Source organism: Dermochelys coriacea, chromosome 7 (assembly GCF_009764565.3).
Source record: "Dermochelys coriacea isolate rDerCor1 chromosome 7, rDerCor1.pri.v4, whole genome shotgun sequence".
Lineage (NCBI taxonomy): Eukaryota > Metazoa > Chordata > Testudines > Dermochelyidae > Dermochelys > Dermochelys coriacea.
The window spans coordinates 45,652,180-45,677,870 of record NC_050074.1 but is presented as its reverse complement, the minus strand read 5'-3'; the positions used below and the strand labels follow the sequence as shown (position 1 = coordinate 45,677,870).

Below are 25,691 nucleotides of genomic sequence, written 5' to 3'. Positions count from 1 at the left end.
AATGGACACAAATCAGACGTCAAGAATTATAATATTCAAAAACCAGTTGGAGAACACTTCAATCTCTCTGGTCACTCGATCACAGACCTAAGAGTGGCTATCCTTCAACAAAAAAGCTTCAAAAACAGACTCCAACGAGAGACTGCTGAATTGGAATTAATTTGCAAACTGGATACAATTAACTTAGGCTTGAATAGAGACTGGGAATGGATGAGTCATTACACAAAGTAAAACTATTTCCCCATGGTATTTCTCCCTCCCACCCCACCCCCCACTGTTCCTCTGATATTCTTGTTAACTGCTGGAATTAGCCTACCTGCTTGTCACCATGAAAGGTTTTCCTCCTTCCCCCCCCTGCTGTTGGTGATGGCTTATCTTAAGTGATCACTCTCCTTACAGTGTGTATGATAAACCCATTGTTTTATGTTCTCTGTGTGTGTGTATATAAATCTCTCCTCTGTTTTTTCCACCAAATGCATCCGATGAAGTGAGCTGTAGCTCACGAAAGCTTATGCTCTAATAAATTTGTTAGTCTCTAAGGTGCCACAAGTACTCCTTTTCTTTTTGCGAATACAGACTAACACGGCTGCTACTCTGAAACCTGTCTTTTCCCAGTGATTGTTCTTTTCTAGGTAAAAGGCTAGTGCTCTGCAGACGTCAAGCATGTGAAGAGAAGCCTCCCTGTTGTTGGCATGTGGTTTTGGAAAAAAACACAGGTAAGTATATCGGTTGATTTAGATGAAAGAGCGAGGCTATGAATTTGAGGTGTGGTATGAATTTGCGGCTGTAGGATCACTTTGTCTTTATAGAATGTGGTATAAGGTGGGAGTGCCATTAAGGCACCTAGCTGTCCTACCCTTCTCGCCGACGTGATGACAATGAGGAAGGCCACTTTCATCAATAGATGTAGCAATAAACAAGTCGCTAAGCGTTCAAATGGTTTCTCCATGAGGCTATGGAGGACAGAGTTAAGATCCCACATGCGTATAGGGTCTTTTAGCATTGGGTAAGTATTCATCATGTCTTTTAGAAAATGTAGTCATTGGATGAGGAAAGATAATGCTTATCATGGAACAAGGTGACTGCAGCGAGATGTACTCTGATGGACCTGCTGGATAGTCCCCATTTTTTAAGACCCAGTATATATTCAAGGACCCTGGGCAGTGGAGCTGACTATGGAGAAATATGGGTAATCTCGCACCAGGTGTGAAATCATGTCTACTTCTATGTATATGTTTTCCGTGTGCTTAGTCTGCAGCTATTCAAGAGTATGTCTTTAATTTTGTTGGAATATTCTTTGTCAATACCTGTCAGCCATGGAGAACCCAGGCCTTGAGATGGAGAAGAGCTAGGTTGGGGTGACTAACATGTCCTGAGTCCTTTATCAAGAGGTGACGTATTAAAGGGAGGGTTCGAGGTGGTTTCACTGCCATCTGTCGAAGACGTGGGAACCATGTTTGTCTGAGCCATGTAGGGGCAATGAGAATGACCCTGGACTTGTCTTGCCTGATCTTGTGTATAACCTGACTCAGAAGTGGAATTGGAGGGAATGCAAACATTAGCGTCACCTCCCATTTCATAAGGAGGGTGTCGCCCAGGGAGTGGCGTCCCAGCCCCGCCTGGGAACAGTATTGAGGGCACTTTGCATTGTGAGCTGTGGCAAATAGGTCTATAGCAGGGAACCCCCAAAGGTTGAAGATGGTGGTGAGGGTTGCGCAGTCCATCTCCCACTCGTGGGTTTGTAAGAAGTCTCTCCTCAATTGGTCTGCTGTGGTGTTCTGGTGTCCTGGCAGGTAGGATGCTGAGATGCTACATTATGGGTGATGCACAGATTCCAGAGACATATTGTCTCCATGCACAGAGGGTATGATTGGGCTTCCCCTTGGCAGTTTACGTAGAACATGCATGCTGTGCTGTCTATAAGGACTTTGATAGCAGTGTTGTGGATTAGAGGAAGGAAATGCTCGCATGTGTTTCTGACTGCTCTTAGTTCTAGTATGTTTATATATGTTTGCTTCCGCTGCTGGCCAATGATCCTGGATCTTGTTGTTGCCCAGGTGAGCTCCCCATCCCATGAGGATTATTGATGCCAGAGGGACCATGTAAAATCTCAAGCTTGCAAATAAAGTGGTTGAGAATGCACAAATCAAGGATACGTCTCCAACCTCCCTTCTTTGGGGGATTATGAAGTAGGCAGAGTAAAAATCTTGTCCTTGGTGTTGAAGAGGTATGCGATCTGAGGAAGGTCCATCTTTGGAGAAAAATGAGGCAGCCCGTGTTTAAGCTGCTGTTGTTCGCAGAGGCCCGCCAGGGGCGGGCGGGGAAAAACTACCCTAAAAAGTTGTTGTTGTTTTTTAAATATGGAAGAAATTAAAGGTAATGGTAACCGAAGTTAACTAGAACAGAGGGGATAAAAGAAAAAGGAAGGAATATAAACTTTCTATGAAGTTGAAGGGGCGTTGCTGTCGCTCCAACTCAAACCAAGGGCAGTAGAGAAGGAACTGGGGGCCAATTGGCTGCACATGCTAGGTAGCAGCCATCTCGTGCATGTGCAGCCAACCAGGGCACTGCTACTACAAATCTCTGATTATAAGTGCAGGGTACCAAAACACCTAAAGTGGAGCACCAACAGGGACACTCCTCAAAGAAGGAGGAGTGGATTTGAGATATCTAGATCTCTATGTGGAAGCCTGGATGACCAGAAAGTTTGATGCAGAGTAGGTAAAGAAAGATTCTGCTCCCTTAGCTGGAATGAAACAGCATTTCTCTGCCCTCTTGGGAATAGAGGTACCTGAGGCTGGTGTATGCCAGACTGTGCTTGGAGGTTCCAGAACAGCTTCATGAACTGGAATTGTATTTGACTGTATCTAGTGGTTTGTAGGATATCCTGGAGTTTGTGCTGAGGGTCCTAGACCTCCTCTAGGGAGATCTGGAGTTCCTCTGCAACCTTCACAATAAATCCAGAAACTGTGTGTGGTCATCTGGAGGGGACTGGGATGCTGGGGTGAGAGCTTCTTTGGGAAACGAAGAATCTTTTCTGCACTGACAGAACCAGTTCATATTCTTCCTCTTCTATAGGGTCAGGAAGAGGCTCTGACAGTTCCCTCAAAAGGGAATGGTCATACAGAACCCTGTTTCCCATTATGGCCTGTATGATGGTTCAGGAGGGAATCCCCAAAGTGATAAATGTTGAGACGGAGGTTGGTACCAGGAGGCTCTGGCTCTCCTGTCTGGACTAACACGTCTCAGAGGAGAAGAAAATTGCTCCTTTGGTGTTTCTGATTCTCCCAAGGAAGAGAAGAAAGGGTCCGGATCCAATGGTGGTACCAACAGTTCGAACAAAAGAAAGGCACAGCTGGCAGATAGAAGAGGGGATAGGCTTCTGTCAAAGGTAGCATCCCCTGGTGGAGTCAAAGTCTCCCTAGTGAGAGAAGGGCCCGATGATGGTGGAAACTGAGGCTTTGGTATAGCATAAGTCTCTGATATCCCTGGTGTGTGAGGGGTCCAATCCACTCATGTCAAATGGGTTGGAGGAGGGGGGCTTCATGAGGCTGGAGTGTTAAGACATGATAATACCATCAGTGGTAGAAGCTCTGATCATGCCAGAACTGACGGATCCTGGCTTTTTGACTTGGACCGTACTGGTGGAGTAGACTTGGCTGGTATGGGGATCTGCTACTGGTGAGCCCTGGTCTTAAGGACTTTAAAGTCATGACCCTTGGATGTAGTATGTCCGTATCAGACATCTTCAAAGCAGACTTAGGGAGAGACCTGCTTTTATGCTTGGAAAGGCAGAGGACGCTTGCACAATAGGGGGAGGGATCCATAGGTATGGATTTGCCTGAAACAGAGTTGGACCTCGTGGCAGGAGGCATGCTCCACATCAATTCAGGCCAACATACTATGGGAGGGGGGTGGTTCTCGGCCTGGGTCTGATTGTAGCTGCATGGCCTTCTCCATGAGGTGTTTTCTAAGCCAGAGTTCCCTCATCTCACAGGTCTGGCTAGGGGAAAAAGTGGCAGATATTTCAGGGGAAATAGTGGCAGATATTTCACCTAGCCATGCTCTGTGCCTTCCTGAAACAGTATAAACAGTGCTGGTGATCATCGCTGACCAAGATGCAACAGGGGCAGGACACACAATTTCTGAAGCCTGGAGCTCTGGGCACCATCCAATACCCGTAATAGGGGAGGTAGGCAGTCCCCAAGGCAAGGAATCTAACTAGAAAAAACTCTGCTAAATGGCTATAAAAACTATTACAAACTTGCTCATTATAAAGAACTATATATAAGACGCTGAGGAAATCTTTGAAATATTTACAGATAGGAGTAATTGAAGGAAAGCTCTGGACACTGTAGGTTCCAACCCAGGCCATGCAGCGGTAAGAAGAAACTGGAGAGGGGGTTGGTCCGCTCTGCACTTCATGCCTTTGGTTGGAAATATGAGAAAAGCAAGGATGTATGCATGGACCAGACATGGTTTGCAAAAATTCTCTGACTCCAAGCACATGGAGCACAGTCACATAGAGACCAGCACTCAAAGAAGAAAATATAGTTTCATTTTATACAAGGAAAATCTATTTAACAGATTAGGACCTTTAGCAGTTCATTGTTCTAATGCAAATGTATTCTTTTCACTTGTCTCATAGTTAATTCCTTTAGAGATGAATTGAAAATATTTTATTAAAAAAATAAACTTTGAAAATCCAAAATAAAAAACAAACTACATGTAGGGGAAATGTTACTAATCGATTTACTCTTTAAAACAAAGTATTTGTAAATTTTTACTCGGCCACCAAGACTTCATTGCAGGATTGTTTCTCTATAACAGGGTGTAGTGGGGCGGATTGCCCGCTCACAGACCCGGAGGGGGAGGAACCCCTCATTGAACCCCAGTGGGCGGAGCTATGCCACGCTCAACCCTCCTGTTGGAAGTCAGTGGGGCGGGACTGGAAGTACAAAAGACATGCCGGAGAACTCAGTTGGGAGGCAGCCACTGAAGGAGCCAGACGTCTCCTGCGAGCTCTCAAACTAGGAGGCCGCTGCAGACCCTGAGGGAGCCGAGGACTGGCCAGGACCACCAGGGCCATTTACGGACCCAAGCACGGAGAAGCTGCAAGCACAGACAGAGGCCTTCTTCCCCAACAACTCAGGACGACCCTCTACAGAGCAAGGTACACCCTGAGGGGGAGTTGGGAAGTGGCCCAAGGGTAGCCAATCCCTTTCTGGCGGCAACGCACATCAGCGTGTTGCCGTCAGGATCCCCACTGACCCAGTGGCAGACCGCACTGTCACTGTTAGGGCCCTGGGCCGGGAAGCAGTGGAGTGGGTGGACCTGCATCCTCCCCCTGCCACCCCAATCCATGGGTGGCAGTCTCCCCCTTTCCTAGGCAAGAAGCTTGCACTTGTCGGCCTCCACCAGAGTTAGGAGACCCGACTGTTTGCTGCTTAGCCTGAGTGCAGGCCTGTGCCCTCAGATTCTCTACTGCCCTGCCCTGATCAAGGGCCTGGGCTAACTGGCTGTTTGCTGCCCAGCCTGAGTATAGGCCTAAACCCGAGACCCTTTGTTGTCCTGCCCTGACCTGGGGCTGGGGCTCCGTAACTGGGTTTGTTGTTTGGCCCTGATCACAGGCCTGAGCTCACATCTCCCGTTGCCCCACTGATTCCTCATGTCAGGCAACCCCCAGAGACGTAGGATTGGCCACCCACTGACCCAGAGGCAGAGGAGCCTGTGACGGATTCAGTCACAGAGACGTCCTTGGGACTGTCACCTGATGTACTGAAACTACCTCTGAGCCTGTTTTCCCTGTCAGTTTGGGACTCCAGAACCCTGTCTTGTTAAGCTAGACACACAAGCCTGCTGCAACACAGACCTAGGGTCTGAACCACATCCTCAAAGCTAAGGCTTTAACTCAAAACCACTCAGCAGGTACTCCTGTCTCCAGCACCCAGACATCCAGCTCCCGATGGGATCCAAACCCCAAATAAATCCATTTTCCTCTGTATAAAGCTTATACAGGGTAAACTCATACATTGTCCACCCTCTATAACACTGATAGAGAGATATGCACAGATGTTTGCTCCCCCAGATATTAATCACTTACTCTGCGTTCAATAATAAACAATAGTGATTTTACTGAGACTAAAAATTAGGATTTAAGTGGTTCCATGTAATAACAGACAGAACAAATTAAGTCACCAAGTAAAATAAAGCAAAAACACTCAAGTCTAAGCCTAATACATTAAGAGACTGAATACAGATAAATCTCACCCTCAGAGATGTTCCAATAAGCTTCTTTCACAGACTAGACTCCTTCCTAGTCCTTTCCCCTGGTACAGACCTTCTTAGTTCCAGCAGGCATCTCAGGTGAAAAGCAGGGGATTCAACATGAATGGGACCCCCTTTGTTCTGTTCCACCCCCTTTAATAGCTTTGGCACATGGTGGGAATGCTTTGTCTCTCTCTGGGTTCTCACCCCTCCTTCTAAATGGAAAAGCACCAAGTTAAAGATGGATTCCAGTTCGGGTTATATGATCACGTTCTGTTAGACTTTATTACCCCACTCACTGGCACACATGTGTACAGAAAGTCTTACAAGTAAACAGAGCCATTTACAACCAATTGTCCTGGTTAATAGAAGCCATCAAGATTTCAAACCACCATTAATGGCCCACACTTTGCATAATGACAATAGGACCTTAGAGTTGTATTTTATATTCCTAGTTTCAGATACAAGAATGATACATTCATACAAATAGGATGACCACACTCAGATTATAAGCTTTGTAATGATACCTTACAAGGGACCTTTTGCATAAAGCATATTCCAGTTATATCATTTCCACACTTATAAACATATTTTTATAAAAATATAGAGTGCAATGTCACAGAGCCACTCCCCATAACGGACTACATGGGGTCAACATTGTGTGTGGGGAAGGGGCACAGGGAAAGAAGAGAACAGTTAAGATTTTATGAAAACAAGTAGAAAATTTCCCTGACTCCATATATTTTGATGGATAGAGTTTAATAACTACTTCCATAGATGTTATAAGTGTCCCTCTAGCTGTTAAAATTCTTCTGTTGTCAGTAAAGTGGCTAGTCATATGGGCTCACTATAAGTTAATAGGGCTGCAGCTAGAAGCTATGAGTTCAAATAGACACAGGTGGGGGCTGCTTTTTGAAGGGAAGCATGTTAGTGCACTAAGTACTCTTCAGGATTCACAGCCAAGGTTTATAGAATTCTAAGAAGAATATCAGGAAAATGTTTTGTGAAGGGAGATGATATTTCTATGAGAAGCCATGGCACATTAAATTATGTTCTTCAAACACTATTGTTAGAATGGCATGTTTTCAAAGAAGCAAGAGTGAGTTCTCTTAAAACCCAATATCCATTGCTGCTTCTCACAATAGCAAAAATACTATATCTAGAAAGAAAATTTACCTCATAGTATTTCAAACATTTCAGCCTGGTGTTGATTCAAGAAAACAGTCTTTTAACCAAAGAAAAATGAAAAAGTACAGATATAATATGCATTTAGTTATTTAAACAGAGGAGCCTCTTAGCTTTTCTATGAAGATTTTTTTCTCACCAACGACCTAATTAACTCAAAATATGAGTATTTACATATTTCTGCATTATACCAAAAATATTTTTTCCAGAAAAAAATATATATATATATTATATATATATAAAAATGAATCAACACATTTGAAGGCAAGCAACTTTGACCGAGAGAATTTTACATGGAAGGTCACATCTTTATTCCTATTGTTTAACTCACAAATCCAGAAGACAGATCCAAATCTTACAATGCATCCTAATTGTTCGAGGACTTCTTAAATTAATATGCACTTGGCCTTTCAAATCAAAATCTATGTAAAGAACACTATTAAAAATGCTGAGCCTATTCATAGAGCCTGAGAGATACTACATATTTTGCTTTGCATGTCTCTAAGAACCACGATCACTATCATCATCAAGTAATAATTTGCTAATAGTTATCACACACAGGTACGTGATACACAACAGTTTTTTCCTCATACTTGCGGTATGTCTGTACAGCAAAAGCTGTGCATAGGCTAGCCTGTCTGATGTAGACTGAATCCAGCTAGCACAAGTAAAAACATCAGTGAAGACACCACAGCACATGCTTCAACACAGGTATTAAAAATGCAACACAGATCCTGACTCATGAGTAGGGCCCTACCAAATTAACAGCCATGAAAAACATGTCACAGACCATGAAATCTGGTCTTTCTCCATGAACTCTGGTCTTTTGTGTGCTTTTATCCTATATTATACAGATTTCACAGGGGAAACCAGCGTTTCTCAAATTGGTGGTCCTGACCCAAAAGGTAGTTGCAGAGGGGACCCACTGTTATTTTAAGGCAGGTCACGATATTGCCACCCTTAATTCTGCACTGCCTTCAGAGTTGGGCAACTGGAAAGCAGCAGCTATTGGCCAGGTGCCCACCTCTGAAGGCAGTGCCTTAACAGCAGCAGCACAGAAGTAAGGATGACAGTACTTCAACCCTCCTACAATAACCTTGTGACACCTCCACACCCAAACTCCTTTGTGGGTCATAGAATCATAGAATCATAGAATATCAGGGTTGGAAGGGACCCCAGAAGGTCATCTAGTCCAACCCCCTGCTCAAAGCAGGACCAAGTCCCAGTTAAATCATCCCAGCTAGGGCTTTGTCAAGCCTGACCTTAAAAACCTCTAAGGAAGGAGATTCTACCACCTCCCTAGGTAACGCATTCCAGTGTTTCACCACCCTCTTAGTGAAAAAGTTTTTCCTAATATCCAATCTAAACCTCCCCCATTGCAACTTGAGACCATTACTCCTCGTTCTGTCATCTGCTACCATTGAGAACAGTCTAGAGCCATCCTCTTTGAAACCCCCTTTCAGGTAGTTGAAAGCAGCTATCAAATCCCCCCTCATTCTTCTCTTCTGCAGACTAAACAATCCCAGCTCCCTCAGCCTCTCCTCATAAGTCATGTGCTCTAGACCCCTAATCATTTTTGTTGCCCTTCGTTGTACTCTTTCCAATTTATCCACATCCTTCCTGTAGTGTGGGGCCCAAAACTGGACACAGTACTCCAGATGAGGCCTCACCAGTGTCGAATAGAGGGGAACGATCACGTCCCTCGATCTGCTCGCTATGCCCCTACTTATACAACCCAAAATGCCATTGGCCTTCTTGGCAACAAGGGCACACTGCTGACTCATATCCAGCTTCTCGTCCACTGTCACCCCTAGGTCCTTTTCCGCAGAACTGCTGCCGAGCCATTCGGTCCCTAGTCTGTAGCGGTTCATTGGATTCTTCCATCCTAAGTGCAGGACCCTGCATTTATCCTTATTGAACCTCATTAGATTTCTTTTGGCCCAATCCTCCAATTTGTCTAGGTCCTTCTGTATCCTATCCCTCCCCTCCAGCGTATCTACCACTCCTCCCAGTTTAGTATCATCCGCAAATTTGCTGAGAGTGCAATCCACACCATCCTCCAGATCATTTATGAAGATATTGAACAAAACGGGCCCCAGGACCGACCCCTGGGGCACTCCACTTGACACCGGCTGCCAACTAGACATGGAGCCATTGATCACTACCCGTTGAGCCCGACAATCTAGCCAGCTTTCTACCCACCTTATAGTGCATTCATCCAGCCCATACTTCCTTAACTTGCTGACAAGAATGCTGTGGGAGACCGTGTCAAAAGCTTTGCTAAAGTCAAGAAACAATACATCCACTGCTTTCCCTTCATCCACAGAACCAGTAATCTCATCATAAAAGGCGATTAGATTAGTCAGGCATGACCTTCCCTTGGTGAATCCATGCTGACTGTTCCTGATCACTTTCCTCTCCTCTAAGTGCTTCAGGATTGATTCTTTGAGGACCTGCTCCATGATTTTTCCAGGGACTGAGGTTAGGCTGACCGGCCTGTAGTTCCCAGGATCCTCCTTCTTCCCTTTTTTAAAGATGGGCACTACATTAGCCTTTTTCCAGTCATCCGGGACTTCCCCCGTTCGCCACGAGTTTTCAAAGATAATGGCCAAGGGCTCTGCAATCACAGCCGCCAATTCCTTCAGCACTCTCGGATGCAATTCGTCCGGCCCCATGGACTTGTGCACGTCCAGCTTTTCTAAATAGTCCCTAACCACCTCTATCTCTACAGAGGGCTGGCCATCTCTTCCCCATTTTGTGTTGCCCAGCACAGCAGTCTGGGAGCTGACCTTGTTAGTGAAAACAGAGGCAAAAAAAGCATTGAGTACATTAGCTTTTTCCACATCCTCTGTCACTAGCTTGCCTCCCTCATTCAGTAAGGGGCCCACACTTTCCTTGGCTTTCTTCTTGTTGCCAACATACCTGAAGAAACCCTTCTTGTTACTCTTGACATCTCTTGCTAGCTGCAGCTCCAGGTGCGATTTGGCCCTCCTGATATCTTTCCTACATGCCCGAGCAATATTTTTATACTCTTCCCTGGTCATATGTCCAAGCTTCCACTTCTTGTAAGCTTCTTTTTATGTTTAAGATCCGCTAGGATTTCACCATTAAGCCAAGCTGGTCGCCTGCCATATTTACTATTCTTTCGACTCATCGGGATGGTTTGTCCCTGTAACCTCAACAGGGATTCCTTGAAATACAGCCAGCTCTCCTGGACTCCCTTCCCTTCATGTTAGTCCCCAGGGGATCCTGGCCATCTGTTCCCTGAGGGAGTCAAAGTCTGCTTTCCTGAAGTCCAGGGTCCGTATCCTGCTGCTTACCTTTCTTCCCTGCGTCAGGATCCTGAACTCAACCAACTCATGGTCACTGCCTCCCAGATTCCCATCCACTTTTGCTTCCCCCACTAATTCTACCCGGTTTGTGAGCAGCAGGTCAAGAAAAGCGCTCCCCCTAGTTGGCTCCCCTAGCACTTGCACCAGGAAATTGTCCCCTACGCTTTCCAAAAACTTCCTGGATTGTCTATGCACCGCTGTATTGCTCTCAGGATCCTTACAATTACAACACTGTGGATTTTCAGCTTTTTATAGCTGAAATCATGAAATTTATGATTTTATAAATCCTATGACCATGAAATTGACCAAAATGAACTGTGAATTTGGTAGGGCCCTACTCATGAGCATACTCTGAAGCCCACATTGCAATGTCTTCACTGCTATTATCACCTGCCCTAGCTAGATTCAAGTAGGCTAGCCTGTACATAGCTTTCATTGTGTAGACCAGTGATACTCAGATTGAGGCTTGCAAGCCGCAAGTGGCGCTTTAATGTGTCTCCTGTGGCTCTCTGCAGCACATGATATTAAAACACTGTGTGATTTAATTATTACCCAATCTAAGTTTTTAATCAATCAGGATGCTTTTACTATGTTAATAACCAATTGTAGTTTTGCAGTGAGAATTTTATATTTTATACATATATACACACTAAATATTTCCCGTCATACTGTTTAAATAAGAATATATAGTACTATAATAAATGAAACAATGAATTCACACTACTGTTGCTCTTTTGGATAATGTTGATTGCTAATTTTGGCTCTGAACAATTGACATCTGAGTATCACAGGAATAGACAAATCCTTAGAATAACTGAATGGTAAACTTAGCTTTTTAATGACACCCATGGTATGGGACTTTCCTACAAGGCTGACCCAGTAGAGCAACAATATATCTCATTACTAAGGAAGCTAAATAGTACATTAATTAAATGAGATTTTTAAATGCTCAAGTTACAGTTTTTGTATAATTAAATATTTCTGCCGGCCCTCTTTAGAGCCAGACCTAATGGCACTCTAGCGTTTACAATGAACATTTCAAGATAATTGAGTGCCAATGTGGCCCTGTGGTGTGGATGTGGGCCTGAAAGCCAGGAGCTCCTGAATTCTAGTCTTGGCTCTGTCACTGATTCAATGTGTGCCCTTAACCAATTTAGCCATGACTTAACTTCTCCATGCTTCAGTTTCACCATATGTAAAATGGGGATAATACTCACTTCTGAACCTATACACAAGTGTTGTGCAGCTTTGATAATGCTTCTTACATATATGAAGAGATATAGTGATACATTAATATTAATTTGAAAAGTCTGTTACCTGATTATTTCCTTTTTAAGAATAACCTCTCAATCCAAGATAACTAGGCAGTGCCTCACTTTCTACAACTACCAGAGACAAATTGGATTGTCTGTGAGACCCCCACTAATTATTTTGTTTCTACGCCTGTACTAGATGATTACTTCCAAAGCTATACAAAAACACTAAGTTCTTACTGACAGATTAATCGTGACATAATAATGTCTTAGTTAATGGTACACAGGGCAGACTAGATGAGAGATCATTTACAGAAAGGAAACATGGTCCTGTGCACCAACCATTCTCACACTCATAGCTGAGGCATGAGATGCCAGATGTTGGAAGCTAACCTGACTGACTGTAGACCTCTCATCTCTGAAACCTGTCATCTCTGAGTGGTTATGACTGAAGAAGAGAGCCATCTGCTATTGTTTCTTTATTTACTCTGTAGTATGTTTTAATACTTTGGGTAATTTGTTCTTCTGTTCTGTTTATTCAATACTAATCTTTCTTTTTTTTTATGTTAAGACTTTTAGAATCCAGAGACTCAATATGTCTGGGTACAGCTCTGTAGCTGCAGGTCCTTGTGCAGCAGGTGGTTAGTCCCAGCTAGTACTTTCCTACCTAGCCTATTTCTTCAAGCTTTACACTATTACTCGTGAGGGCATTCTATGCAGAAAATAAAAAATTCTGCGCCAAAAATAAAAATCTGCACACAATATTTTAAAATTCTGCAAAATTCTGCAAATTTTATTTGTCAAATAAATTTGGAGGCTCCAGCATGGCATTAGGCAGCACAGGCCACTGGCAAGGGAAGGGGGAGTTTGCAAAGCTTCCTGCAGTTGGGGAAAAAATCTGGAGGTGGGTCTGACCCGGCACCAGATGCCATGCAGGTTAAGAGGAAGTCTTGTCAGCAGCTGAGCCCGAAGCAGGGAAGGAGCCATCAGCCAGGTCTTCCCCAAACCCATCCCTTGCCCCTCAGTGATTTACCTCTCTTCTGGCTGCCCTGGGCACCCATAACATACTGCTGGGCAGGGTCGCATGACTGTTCCTGGGGCTTCCCTTTGCTTTCCCATCAGAAAGTCATTTTTCTGTGGGAAATCAAAGAAATCTGCAGGGGACATAAATTCTGCACATGCGCAGTGATGCAGAATTCCCCCAGGAGTAACACTATGTACTGTCAAAAGGAAAGGAGTACTTGTGGCACCTTAGAGACTAGCAAATTTATTTGAGCATACGCTTTTGTGAGCTACAGCTCACTTCATCGGATGCGTTCTATGTACTGTAGATGGAAAACAGACTACTAGTATTCAGGCTTAATAAAGGAGCAAAGCCATACCAGCAACAGATGGAGAAATTCCTTTTAAGTCAAGGGAAGTTTCATGCATGGCTCACCTGGTGTCTCTGGCCCTAATGCAGCAGATACAGTAATCATAGATAAATAGACAATAAAAGAAAAGGAAAAGAAATTTTCAAATATGCAAGCTGCCTTTCTTGACAATGGGATCAGGCCAGTCATTTCTCAAAATTGTGTGTGGCCAGAAAACTTGAACCAAATGTAGCATCAAATGAAAACAAGAACGTTACCAAGAAAGTTAATTTTAAAAGAAAATCAACTCAACAAGCCTCCTCTTAATTTATTTAACACATTTTTATTTCTGAAGGGAAACAATGATCTAACTCAGAATTTATTTTGCTAGGGCTCTCTCTGTTTTCGAGCATCAATTAGGTAAGTTTTGACAAAGCTGATGCTATGCTATAGGAAATATTTACATTTACAAACTGTTTTGAATAATCCTTCAGAGTCATTTATGGAAAAGTTCTTAAAGGTAGTCCTTGAAGTTCATGTGTTATTAAACAGAGTTATTCACACAGAGATACCATAAGGATCCTTAAAATGTCGAATGATTAATCTATAAAAATCACCATCAGTTTTTGGCAATGGAAATTTTAGACAACAGAAGAGTTGAGACCATCCACAATTTCAGATGTAGTCAATAGCAGCCGCAAATGCTCACTACCTCTAAAAGTCACTCCCAGAATAATTTGCTAACATTATTCCACAGGTTCCCAACATGTCACACAATCATTTCTTAGATGGAGTAAATGGTGTGAAACACAACACTTGTTTCTACACATGGTGGAATAAAAAAACAATGTTCTTGCTGTACCTACCACATACAGCTGTTTCCAGAGGATAGCCCATTCCTGGAGCGTTGCTGTGACTTCAGTCACAACAGAATCTTCAAGTGGAACTACTGTTTCATATTGTCTGTAAAACAGAGAAAAATACTGTTTACAAAGGCTCTCATGAAAAGGTAGAAAACAACAAAAATGACCTGAAATCCATGTAAGCAATATATAGAGAAAAGAACAATTATTACAACATGCTCTCCAAAAACTGGCAATCAGCCTGCCTTTCCAGGGACTGTAAATTGAGCTCTGAAGCCCATAGGAATGTTTACATTGTTTTCTTTTTTTTTAATCAAATTTACTTTGTGATACAAAGACATTATTATTATTTATATTACAGCCAATTAAAGAAAAATAGGCACTTTGCATTTCTAATCTCTATAGATTTAGTCCATTAAATGTTAAACACTTCTAAGAATTTTTAAACATAATATTCTAGCAATAGCCCTCTATTATGCTGAACACCATTACATATCATCTTCAGGAAGTAGCACAACTGTCACTCCATTATCTCCCTGCAAGGAACCTGCAAAGAGAGGGAATATTTCCTAATTATATGAGGGCACTATTTAATTATCATTCTAGTAAAGTTCAATATTAGAGTCTTCCTGATTATGATGTGCTAATATCCCTTATGCGCCATCCTATGCCCATCCCACAGCCAAAGTAACCAGGTTGTGCCTGGGGAGTTCCACAGGAATAAGGTTTCTCCTCAAGACTATGCTGATCCTCTCCCCTATGTTCAGCACTCTGGCAAACGAATCCATTACTCTATGGATCCACTAGCTATGTTCCTTCCTCAGCCCCGAGACCCTTTAATGCAGTGGGTTACAAAGTCTCTGTGTGGGCTTCCTGTCCACCAACTAAGGAGAAGAATCACACTAGTTCCACTGTGTTCAGGGTCTTCCGCACCCATAGAAGGAGAAGCAGGATTCCTCCACACCATCTGAGCACAAGGTATGGTAATAATATAATGTGATTTAGTATAATAATCTGTTTTTTATATTATCGGAGCCATCAGTTCCTTTACTTGGCCTTTTAAATGGAACAAATACAAATGTTAGGTATTGTACAACAACTAGCAAGAACTATGAAAGTAAAGTGTATCTCAAGCTTCTACTATTCTAGAAATTAAAAAACAAAAAACAAAAAATCTGTGACAGGCATCAGTGTTTTTGAAATATCAAGTGCTAGACTGTGGAATTTATTCACAGATCTGAGTAGAGGACTAATGTAAGAGCTACACTGACTCTAAAGAAGCTCCAGGAGAAACTGCTTCAGGAGGCACAATCCCAGCACTGCAAAGAACACTAGAGGCATGCACTCACTGCCCTTCCTCTTGGAGGATACACATTTCTCCCTGCTCTCTGCACCTAGCCAGCTCTGTGAACTTTTGCGACAGGTAGGGCCATGGTTTCACCTACTCCTCACCAAATATAGGCTATTTGCTGTCTCCCCCTTATGCAGGGTGGGAAAGAGAGAGAGAAAGAAAGCAGTCATTTTCCCCCTCACCTTCCCCTTGTGTACTCATGCTAGCTCCTAATAAATAACAGAAATTGAAGATTTATTTAAATAAAAGACTGCATTTTTTACATATAAAACCAAATTCTCAAAACAAACTTTCATTTGGTTTTCCCACCATCCTTGCAACATTTAATTTTAATCCATTTATCCAAGAGTTTTATAATTGTGCCTCACTACAAACTAAAGCTAATGTTAAAAAATGGTTACAATAATTAGTCAATTTGTATTTCTCTAAATACCCAGTGTGATGCTCTGTACCTCGAAGGAACATGTTCATCTTATAAAATGATTGTGTGGTATCCAATGCAAAGTTTGTCATGTTGGGTGTCTTCGGAAGGCTCATAATGCACTGAGCATGGTTGTTATAGTGATGTTATAGTAATTGTTACTGTAATGTTATAGTAAAGTTATAGATTATAATTTCATGTATATAGTTATGAGACTGAAAATGTATCCTCATGGCTTAAAGCAAGCCCATGCAAAAACTCTCCAAGAACAGAGAGGCAGTTCACACCTTGTCAGGGCATGGATGGTACAAACCCAGCACAGCCTCACAGGGACAATGGACACTGGCTTAGGCAGCAACAAAAGAATCTGTTAAACCCTTGAGGGAGTCACCCCCTTCCTTTGGGCATTTGGCACTGCAATGAGGTAATGCTCCCTGAAGAGGAGGGCAGGAAACAAAGTCAAGAGGAAAGAAAGGACATGATAAAAGGGAGAGACGTTTTGCCATGCTCTCTCTCTTCCACCTACGTCTACAGACACCACCACGACTGACTGAACCACTGATCAAAGGGGAGAGCCTGGCTGAAGACCCAAACTGTGGTGAGAAGCATCTAAGTTTTAAGGATACTGAAAGTGTTAAGATCAGCTTAGAATGCATTTTGCTTTTATTTCATTTGACCAAATCTGACTTGTTATACTTTGACTTATAATCACTTAAATCTACCTTTATAGTTAATAAATCTGTTTGTTTATTCTACCTGAAGCAGTGCATTTGGTTTGCAGTGTGTAAAAGACTCCCCTTGGGAGAACAAGCCTGGTACATATCAATTTCTTTGTTAAATTGACGAACTTATATAAGCTTGCAGCGTCCAGTTGGCATAACTGGACACTGCAAGATGAAGGCTCCTAGGATTGTTTCTGGGACCGGAGATATTGGCCAGTGTCATTCACTTGCAAGTAGCTGGGAGCAGCTTACATGCCAGAGGCTGTGTGTGAACAGCACAGGAGTAGGGGTTCTCACTGCAGATTTTGTCACCAATGAGCTAAAGGAGGCCGATGTACCTTACAGCAGTGGTTGGTGCACACAATGATCAACAAATGTCAGCAAAGACTGATACAATTTTTAATGCCAGATGAAGGTGTGAGATGACCAGGTAGTCACCTCACAAATTTCTGAGGCAGATGCTTATGCCTTACGATCCAAGAAGTTGTCAACCTCTTATTTGATGGCATTTAACAATTTTGGATGTGGCCATTTGGCCTAGTCATTATAGTGGAGTGGCAGCTTTCCTACAGTTAAAGTGGAGAGTGGCTTACTGTTTAAAAGATGACTATAGTAAGTACTCTAAAAATCCACATGCTGGTTCAGTTTGTCTTGCAGTTTGTCATAAATCATAGGGGGTGCAAGGAGCACAGGGTTAGTGGTACAATTATGAGGTCATTTGAGAGAGGGCTTTTTGAGGTACAACTCCACCTAAAAAAATGTGTTTATAAAACATAATGACAAGTTTCAGAGTAGCAGCTGTGTTAGTCTGTATTCGCAAAACGAAAAGGAGTACTATTTCCCCATGTTATTTCCCCCCCACCCCCACCCCTCACTGTTCCTCAGACGTTAACTGCTCGAAATGGCCCATCTTGCTTGTCACTATGAAAGGTTTTCCTCCTCCTCTCTCCCCCCCCCCCCCGCTGGTGATGGCTCATCTTAAATGATCACTCTCCTTACAGTGTGTATGATAAAACCCATTGTTTCATGTTCTCTGTGTGTGTGTATATAAATCTCCCCACTGTATTTTCCACCGAATGCATCCGATGAAGTGAGCTGTAGCTCACGAAAGCTTATGCTCAAATAAATTTGTTAGTCTCTAAGGTGTCACAATACTCCTTTTCTTTTTATAAAACATAGAATCATAGAATCATAGAATATCAGGGTTGGAAGGGACCCCAGAAGGTCATCTAGTCCAACCCCCTGCTCAAAGCAGGACCAAGTCCCAGTTAAATCATCCCAGCCAGGGCTTTGTCAAGCCTGACCTTAAAAACCTCTAAGGAAGGAGATTCTACCACCTCCCTAGGTAACGCATTCCAGTGTTTCACCACCCTCTTAGTGAAAAAGTTTTTCCTAATATCCAATCTAAACCTCCCCCATTGCAACTTGAGACCATTACTCCTCGTTCTGTCATCTGCTACCATTGAGAACAGTCTAGAGCCATCCTCTTTGAAACCCCCTTTCAGGTAGTTGAAAGCAGCTATCAAATCCCCCCTCATTCTTCTCTTCTGCAGACTAAACAATCCCAGCTACCTCAGCCTCTCCTCATAAGTCATGTGCTCTAGACCCCTAATCATTTTCGTTGCCCTTCGTTGTACTCTTTCCAATTTATCCACATCCTTCCTGTAGTGTGGGGCCCAAAACTGGACACAGTACTCCAGATGAGGCCTCACCAGTGTCGAATAGAGGGGAACGATCACGTCCCTCGATCTGCTCGCTATGCCCCTACTTATACATCCCAAAATGCCATTGGCCTTCTTGGCAACAAGGGCACACTGCTGACTCATATCCAGCTTCTCGTCCACTGTCACCCCTAGGTCCTTTTCCGCAGAACTGCTGCCGAGCCATTCGGTCCCTAGTCTGTAGCGGTGCATTGGATTCTTCCATCCTAAGTGCAGGACCCTGCACTTATCCTTATTGAACCTCATTAGATTTCTTTTGGCCCAATCCTCCAATTTGTCTAGGTCCTTCTGTATCCTATCCCTCCCCTCCAGCGTATCTACCACTCCTCCCAGTTTAGTATCATCCGCAAATTTGCTGAGAGTGCAATCCACACCATCCTCCAGATCATTTATGAAGATATTGAACAAAACGGGCCCCAGGACCGACCCCTGGGGCACTCCACTTGACACCGGCTGCCAACTAGACATGGAGCCATTGATCACTATCCGTTGAGCCCGACAATCTAGCCAGCTTTCTACCCACCTTATAGTGCATTCATCCAGCCCATACTTCCTTAACTTGCTGACAAGAATGCTGTGGGAGACCGTGTCAAAGCTTTGCTAAAGTCAAGAAACAATACATCCACTGCTTTCCCTTCATCCACAGAACCAGTAATCTCATCATAAAAGGCGATTAGATTAGTCAGGCATGACCTTCCCTTGGTGAATCCATGCTGACTGTTCCTGATCACTTTCCTCTCCTCTAAGTGCTTCAGGATTGATTCTTTGAGGACCTGCTCCATGATTTTTCCAGGGACTGAGGTGAGGCTGACCGGCCTGTAGTTCCCAGGATCCTCCTTCTTCCCTTTTTTAAAGATGGGCACTACATTAGCCTTTTTCCAGTCATCCGGGACTTCCCCCGTTCGCCACGAGTTTTCAAAGATAATGGCCAAGGGCTCTGCAATCACAGCCGCCAATTCCTTCAGCACTCTCGGATGCAATTCGTCCGGCCCCATGGACTTGTGCACGTCCAGCTTTTCTAAATAGTCCCTAACCACTTCTATCTCTACAGAGGGCTGGCCATCTCTTCCCCATTTTGTGATGCCCAGCACAGCAGTCTGGGAGCTGACCTTGTTAGTGAAAACAGAGGCAAAAAAAGCATTGAGTACATTAGCTTTTTCCACATCCTCTGTCACTAGCTTGCCTCCCTCATTCAGTAAGGGGCCCACACTTTCCTTGGCTTTCTTCTTGTTGCCAACATACCTGAAGAAACCCTTCTTGTTACTCTTGACATCTCTTGCTAGCTGCAGCTCCAGGTGCGATTTGGCCCTCCTGATATCTTTCCTACATGCCCGAGCAATATTTTTATACTCTTCCCTGGTCATATGTCCAACCTTCCACTTCTTGTAAGCTTCTTTTTTATGTTTAAGATCCGCTAGGATTTCACCATTAAGCCAAGCTGGTCGCCTGCCATATTTACTATTCTTTCGACTCATCGGGATGGTTTGTCCTGTAACCTCAACAGGGATTCCTTGAAATACAGCCAGCACTCCTGGACTCCCTTCCCTTTCATGTTAGTCCCCCAGGGGATCCTGGCCATCTGTTCCTGAGGGAGTCAAAGTCTGCTTTCCTGAAGTCCAGGGTCCGTATCCTGCTGCTTACCTTTCTTCCCTGCGTCAGGATCCTGAACTCAACCAACTCATGGTCACTGCCTCCCAGATTCCCATCCACTTTTGCTTCCCCCACTAATTCTACCCGGTTTGTGAGCAGCAGGTCAAGAAAAGCGCTCCCCCTAGTTGGCTCCCCTAGCACTTGCACCAGGAAATTGTCCCCTACGCTTTCCAAAAACTTCCTGGATTGTCTATGCACGCTGTATTGCTCTCCCAGCAGATATCAGGAAAATTAAAGTCACCCATGAGAATCAGGGCATGCGATCTAGTAGCTTCCGTGAGTTGCCGGAAGAAAGCCTCATCCACCTCATCCCCCTGGTCCGGTGGTCTATAGCAGACTCCCACCATGACATCACTCTTGTTGCACACACTTCTAAACTTAAGCCAGAGACACTCAGGTTTTTCCACAGTTTCGTACCGGAGCTCTGAGCAGTCATACTGCTCCCTTACATACAGTGCTACTCCCCCACCTTTTCTGCCCTGCCTGTCCTTCCTGAACAGTTTATAACCATCCATGACTGTACTCCAGTCATGTGAGTTATCCCACCAAGTCTCTGTTATTCCAATCACGTCATAATTCCTTGACATCACCAGGACCTCCAGTTCTCCCTGCTTGTTTCCAAGGCTTTGTGCATTTGTATATAAGCACTTGAGATAACCTGTTGATCGCCCCTCATTCCCAGAATCAGGCAGGAGCCCTCCCCTCACAGACATTCCTGCCTGTGCTTCCTCCCGGTATCCCGCTTTCCCACTTACCTCAGGGCTTTGGTCTCCTTCCCCCGGTGAACCTAGTTTAAAGCCCTCCTCACTAGGTTAGCCAGCCTGCTGGCAAAGACGTTCTTCCCTCTCTTCGTAAGATGGAGCCCGTCTCTGCCCAGCACTCCTCCTTCATGGAACACCATCCCATGGTCAAAGAATCCAAAGCCTTCTCTCCGACACCACCTGCGTAGCCATTCGTTGACCTCCACGATTCGACGGTCCCTACCCAGGCCTTTTCCTTCCACGGGGAGGATGGACGAGAACACCACATGGTTCTTATAACTTTTTTTTTAATAAAACTATGGCTCTGTTCCCCCCAAATTGGTATCATCCCTTGGGATTTATCTCAGCTATTGATCAGCAACCACTGCCCCTTTGAGGAAGTAATAGTGAAAAGATACTGAGGACAGAATCTGTTACTCCAACATGGAGTAAAAGGATTAACTAAGAGTGAAATGTACATGGTGACATACTGTGGCCACTGAAACTGAGCTACACTGAAGTACTATAAGTTTGAGCTCTACCCTTGGCAGCTTTCATGGAATGTGTGTTTTACTTGTTCATTGCCTGAAGGGGCTGCTTTTGGATACTTTGATCTGAGATCAAAAGTTTTGGTTTAAGAGCAATATTTTAAAATGCTCAAAAATCAACATGCAACATGCACACCCTGATTTTAGATTTTATTTATTTATTTTTACTTTAATAGAATTATCAAGGAAAATAGCTGTGATTAAATACAGGGGAGATGAAAGACTAGTAAACAAGGTAATACAATCATGACTCATGTTTAAGGCTAAGATTTTGTCACAGCTATTTTTACTAAAAGTCATGGACAGGTCACAGGCAACAATGAAAAATTCATGGAAGCCTGTGACCTGTCTCTGACTTTTCTAAAAATATCCATGACAAAATGAGGCACCTGGGAAGCTGTGGGCAGGCTGGGAGCTCCAGGGTCCCCCTCCACTGGAAGCTTCAAGCTGTGGGGTCCCCTCCTGCCTCCGCGGGTCCCCCTGCCACCACAGCGGTGGGGGTATCCCACAGCTCCATGCCTTTGCAGGCAGCAGAGAACCCTGCAGCTCCCAGCCTGTGCTGACTGAAGTCACGGCGGTCTTTGGAAATCACAAAATCTGTGACTTCCATGACCTCCATGACTAAATTGCAGCCTTATTCATGTTCAACCATTTCCTGTGTGACTTAGTGAGATCAAAGCAAAGCAAGTCACTGGGTCAACTGGTCAAGGGGTTAAATTATACATAGCCCTTCTAACATGAACTGCTCATCACGTTTTCAGATTCTCATAACTTTTTGGCGCAGACTTGGAAAAAGAGGGAGAATTTCAGGGGGTGCTGGTGTACAGCACTGTAAATCCACACCTCTTCCATTTCTGTCCCCCTCTTCAAAGCTTGCCCTCACTGACTCCATTTCACACCGTGCACCATTCATGCATCTTCTGCCTATCTCTTGTGAACATATCAGTCCTGGAAGGGGTCATGGAATTCAGCGTGAGGAAAAGACCACTCAGTTATCATGACTGCCTCCTCTTGAATCACTGGCACCTCACAGGAACTCTCCCCATTTTCCTTCTGCTGTGGCGTGGCCTGAAAGAAACTGCCTGTCTGCAGGGGGAGATGAAGCACAGTGGCATTTTACTTGGCTTTTCCCCCACAGGAGGCTCCACATGGAGAAGACAAAGGAGCAAAATCTCTGTATCTGAGAACTCATGTACAAGGAACCCACAACAGGGAACTAAAGAGTAGACTTTCATCCAGCACAGTGCTTGTAGCTCCCAGCTGGCTTGTCTTTTACCTGTTTTACATTCTGTAGATTAAGGCAGTAGAGGATCCAAAATGGCATTTCAGCATGATACACTAGCTGTTTCTTTGGTCCCGAGTCAAGGAATGATGGGGGAGCCTAGAAAGGGAGGAACTGGGAACAAAAATTCCCGTATCCTAATTGGACACCATGTGTCTGATGGACCAAATACACAAACTCCATCTATCTGTATCAGTGGTGATCATGGCCCAGGTAAATAATGTGCATAACTATGCACTGGTTTTTGTATGAACTCCTTGATTTTAAAGGTTTGCATGTGTAAGGGGACTGTTGCCCCCTTACTAATATTCAGTGGGGGTCTTTTAGTTGCTAGCTCTCAGTACTAAAAAGGGGGAAGGGTCAATGGGGAATCAGGACCCTGAGACTGACAGCCCCTAGGAACAATGGGGAGAGGCCAATGCTCCAGGTCAGCCTGAATGACAGGGTGAGCAGGCAAAGCAGGGAGTCAGGAGGCCAGGGAGGTCCCGTCCTCCGTGTGAGCTGGAATTGCCTGGGTCAGACAGAATTGGGCTGAGCTAAGGAGAAAGCAGGGTCCAAGCTAAGCTGGGGAGCTGTGCCAGATCCAGAGGGACCAGAAAAGCAGCCCAGAGAGAGCAGACCCTGTCCTGGGAGCAGAGCTGCAGCCCCAAAGCCAGAGGCACAGCCCAGAGAGAGCAGATTTGCCCTGGGAGGACAGTTGCAGCAACCAGGGCCAGAGGGACCAGAAAAGCAGCCCAGGAAGCAGACCTGTCCTGGGAGCAGAGCTGCAGCAACCAGAGCCAGAGGGGCCAAAGAAGCAACCCAGGGAGCTGGAGGGAGAGCAGCAGCAGTGCAGAGACAGAGTGGTGGAGCTGGGGCTCGAGCAGTCTGGAGCTGGGTGCGATGAGCAGCTGGGGAGAGCGAAGGGGACCCTGGGCAATGGGCCCAGCACAGGGAGACGCCTCAGCCAAGAAGCTCTGCAGGCCAGGCCTGGATCATAATCCCGACAGGGCGGGAGCGACACTGGAAAGAAGGGTCCTACCACTTAGAGCCTGAGAGCGTATGGCCACCACCAGAGCAAGTGTCCAACCCACAGCATCCCTACAGCACAGCCAAGGCCTGAGAAGAAGGCCTGGGACTTACAAGAACAGACTGTGAACTGCCCTGACATTCCAGAGACACTGTTTGTGATGTTCCCTGCCACAGAGCGGGGTTGTTGTGTTTCCTTTAGCCTTTCCTATTTTTCCTTATTCTTTTTAAAATTAATTGTTGATTGAATAACTTGCATTTGCTTTAACTTGTATGTAATGGTCAGTGGGTCAGAGAAGTGCCCAGTGCAGAGAGAGTATCCCTGAGTGGGGACACCCTAGCCCCTGTCCTAGGTGACCGCAGCAGGGTTGGGGGTCGAGCCCCCCAGGAATCCTGGGCCCAGCCTTGTTGGGGTTACGAGGACTCTACCAGAGAGGAGAGTGGAAGGGGAGTCATCAAGGGCAGGGAGGCCATTGGGTAAAGGAAGTGGAAGCGAGGACTCAGATCCTTTCGCTAGACCACTTCACTGGTGCAGAAGTCAGGAAAGTTCCGCCGCTTACATGGGTATATCTGAAGGAAGAACAGGGACCTGAGAGTCTTGTAATTAATAATCCCATTCTTAATGTGTTTGAAAAGTTCATATTTGCCTCTGACAAATTATTTTCTGTAGTCCATTTATCATTTTAGTGTGCCTTCAGGATCCCTGTTAAAGAAGTTTCTTTATCAGCCTATAAAACACTTAGACTAATGTTGCTTTTTACATGGAACCGAGATCTTAAACAGTAAGTCAAAGACCATATCAGTGGCTTGCACTGAAAATGTACACCAAATGGAGAAACAAAAGGATTGCCTGTTGGCAACAACTTGAGAACTGGGAATCAGGAAAGCTGAAAATCATCTAGTTTCTGCTGGGCTCTTCGTAAAATGTCACCGAACTACAAAAGAGGGGTTGAAAAATAACCCAGTATACATTAAAAAAATCTTCTGGAGGTAGAAAAAACCCCAGACAATATGTCTTACATGAGAATAGGTAAATAATAATTTCACTGTATCTAAAGAAAACTTTTCCTAAAGATTCTTTTTAGAAAATGGTTTGCAAGCTTCTTTCATTACTGACAAGAAAGTACATTCTGCTAGATTAAATCTAACCTTCAAGTATGTGGTTGAATTTAAAGAGAGTGCATAACAGGATTACAGTTAAACCATTTAAGCATCATGGCTCAGATTCCTATAAGCTTGCATTCTTCTCTACGCTACACCTACACTTTCAATGAAATGTCATGTTGTGTCTGTCTAAATCTTAAATTGGTCAAATGTCCTACTGTACAATTTAATAAAGGTCTTCACTGGTCTACTTTATAACATCATGAACATTTTTTTTAACCTGTAAATTGCATTTCTTCAATGGACAAGGTCAGACTCTAAATAGATAGGTTTTCATGTACGTCACACTTGAATAAGCATGAGTAACTAATGTTTAAATTCCAATGCAGGTTGTCTTGAGGCTCCCTTTAGCTTCCCCAGCCTTGAATGCCAGAATGTTTCTAATGAAATACACTTACAAGCTGGGCATTGAAAGAAACTAAGCTAAAATAAAACTGGGTACAAAAAGAAATAGTTCTCACTAAAGATTAGTTAAAGGGAACTTTTATCCAGAAACTGTAAGTTACGATATACTGTGTCTGTCTTTAGATATTGTTGGGATTCCCTCCAAGACCCTTTCTACTCGGTTTACAAATGTTTATCAGAAACAGGGCATTAATAAGTGATAACTATAATTATGGGTATTGGATCAGTTAGTGAGCATATTTTTGGAAGACATTGTTTTAAAAATCCATACTACATTATATATTATACAAAAAACCTAGAGATATTAAACTGGATGCCTTTTACAGATTTAAAACTAAATTAATAATTTGCAAATAAGCAGTAAAGCTGTAACAACTAAGGATTATAAGAGACTTGCAGCCTCCTAGAGGAAAAAAACACAGATAGG

The 25,691-nt window shown here is 44.0% G+C and overlaps 1 protein-coding gene across 1 annotated transcript in view; it reads right to left on the bottom strand.

Moving 5' to 3' along the window:
- The window catches only part of DOCK3 (dedicator of cytokinesis 3), a 603,029-nt gene that overhangs the window by 439,799 nt on the left and 137,539 nt on the right, over window positions 1-25,691 (bottom strand). The window contains 1 exon segment of the mRNA XM_043518507.1: window positions 14,256-14,352. Within this exon segment, the coding sequence (XP_043374442.1) occupies window positions 14,256-14,352 (97 nt within the window).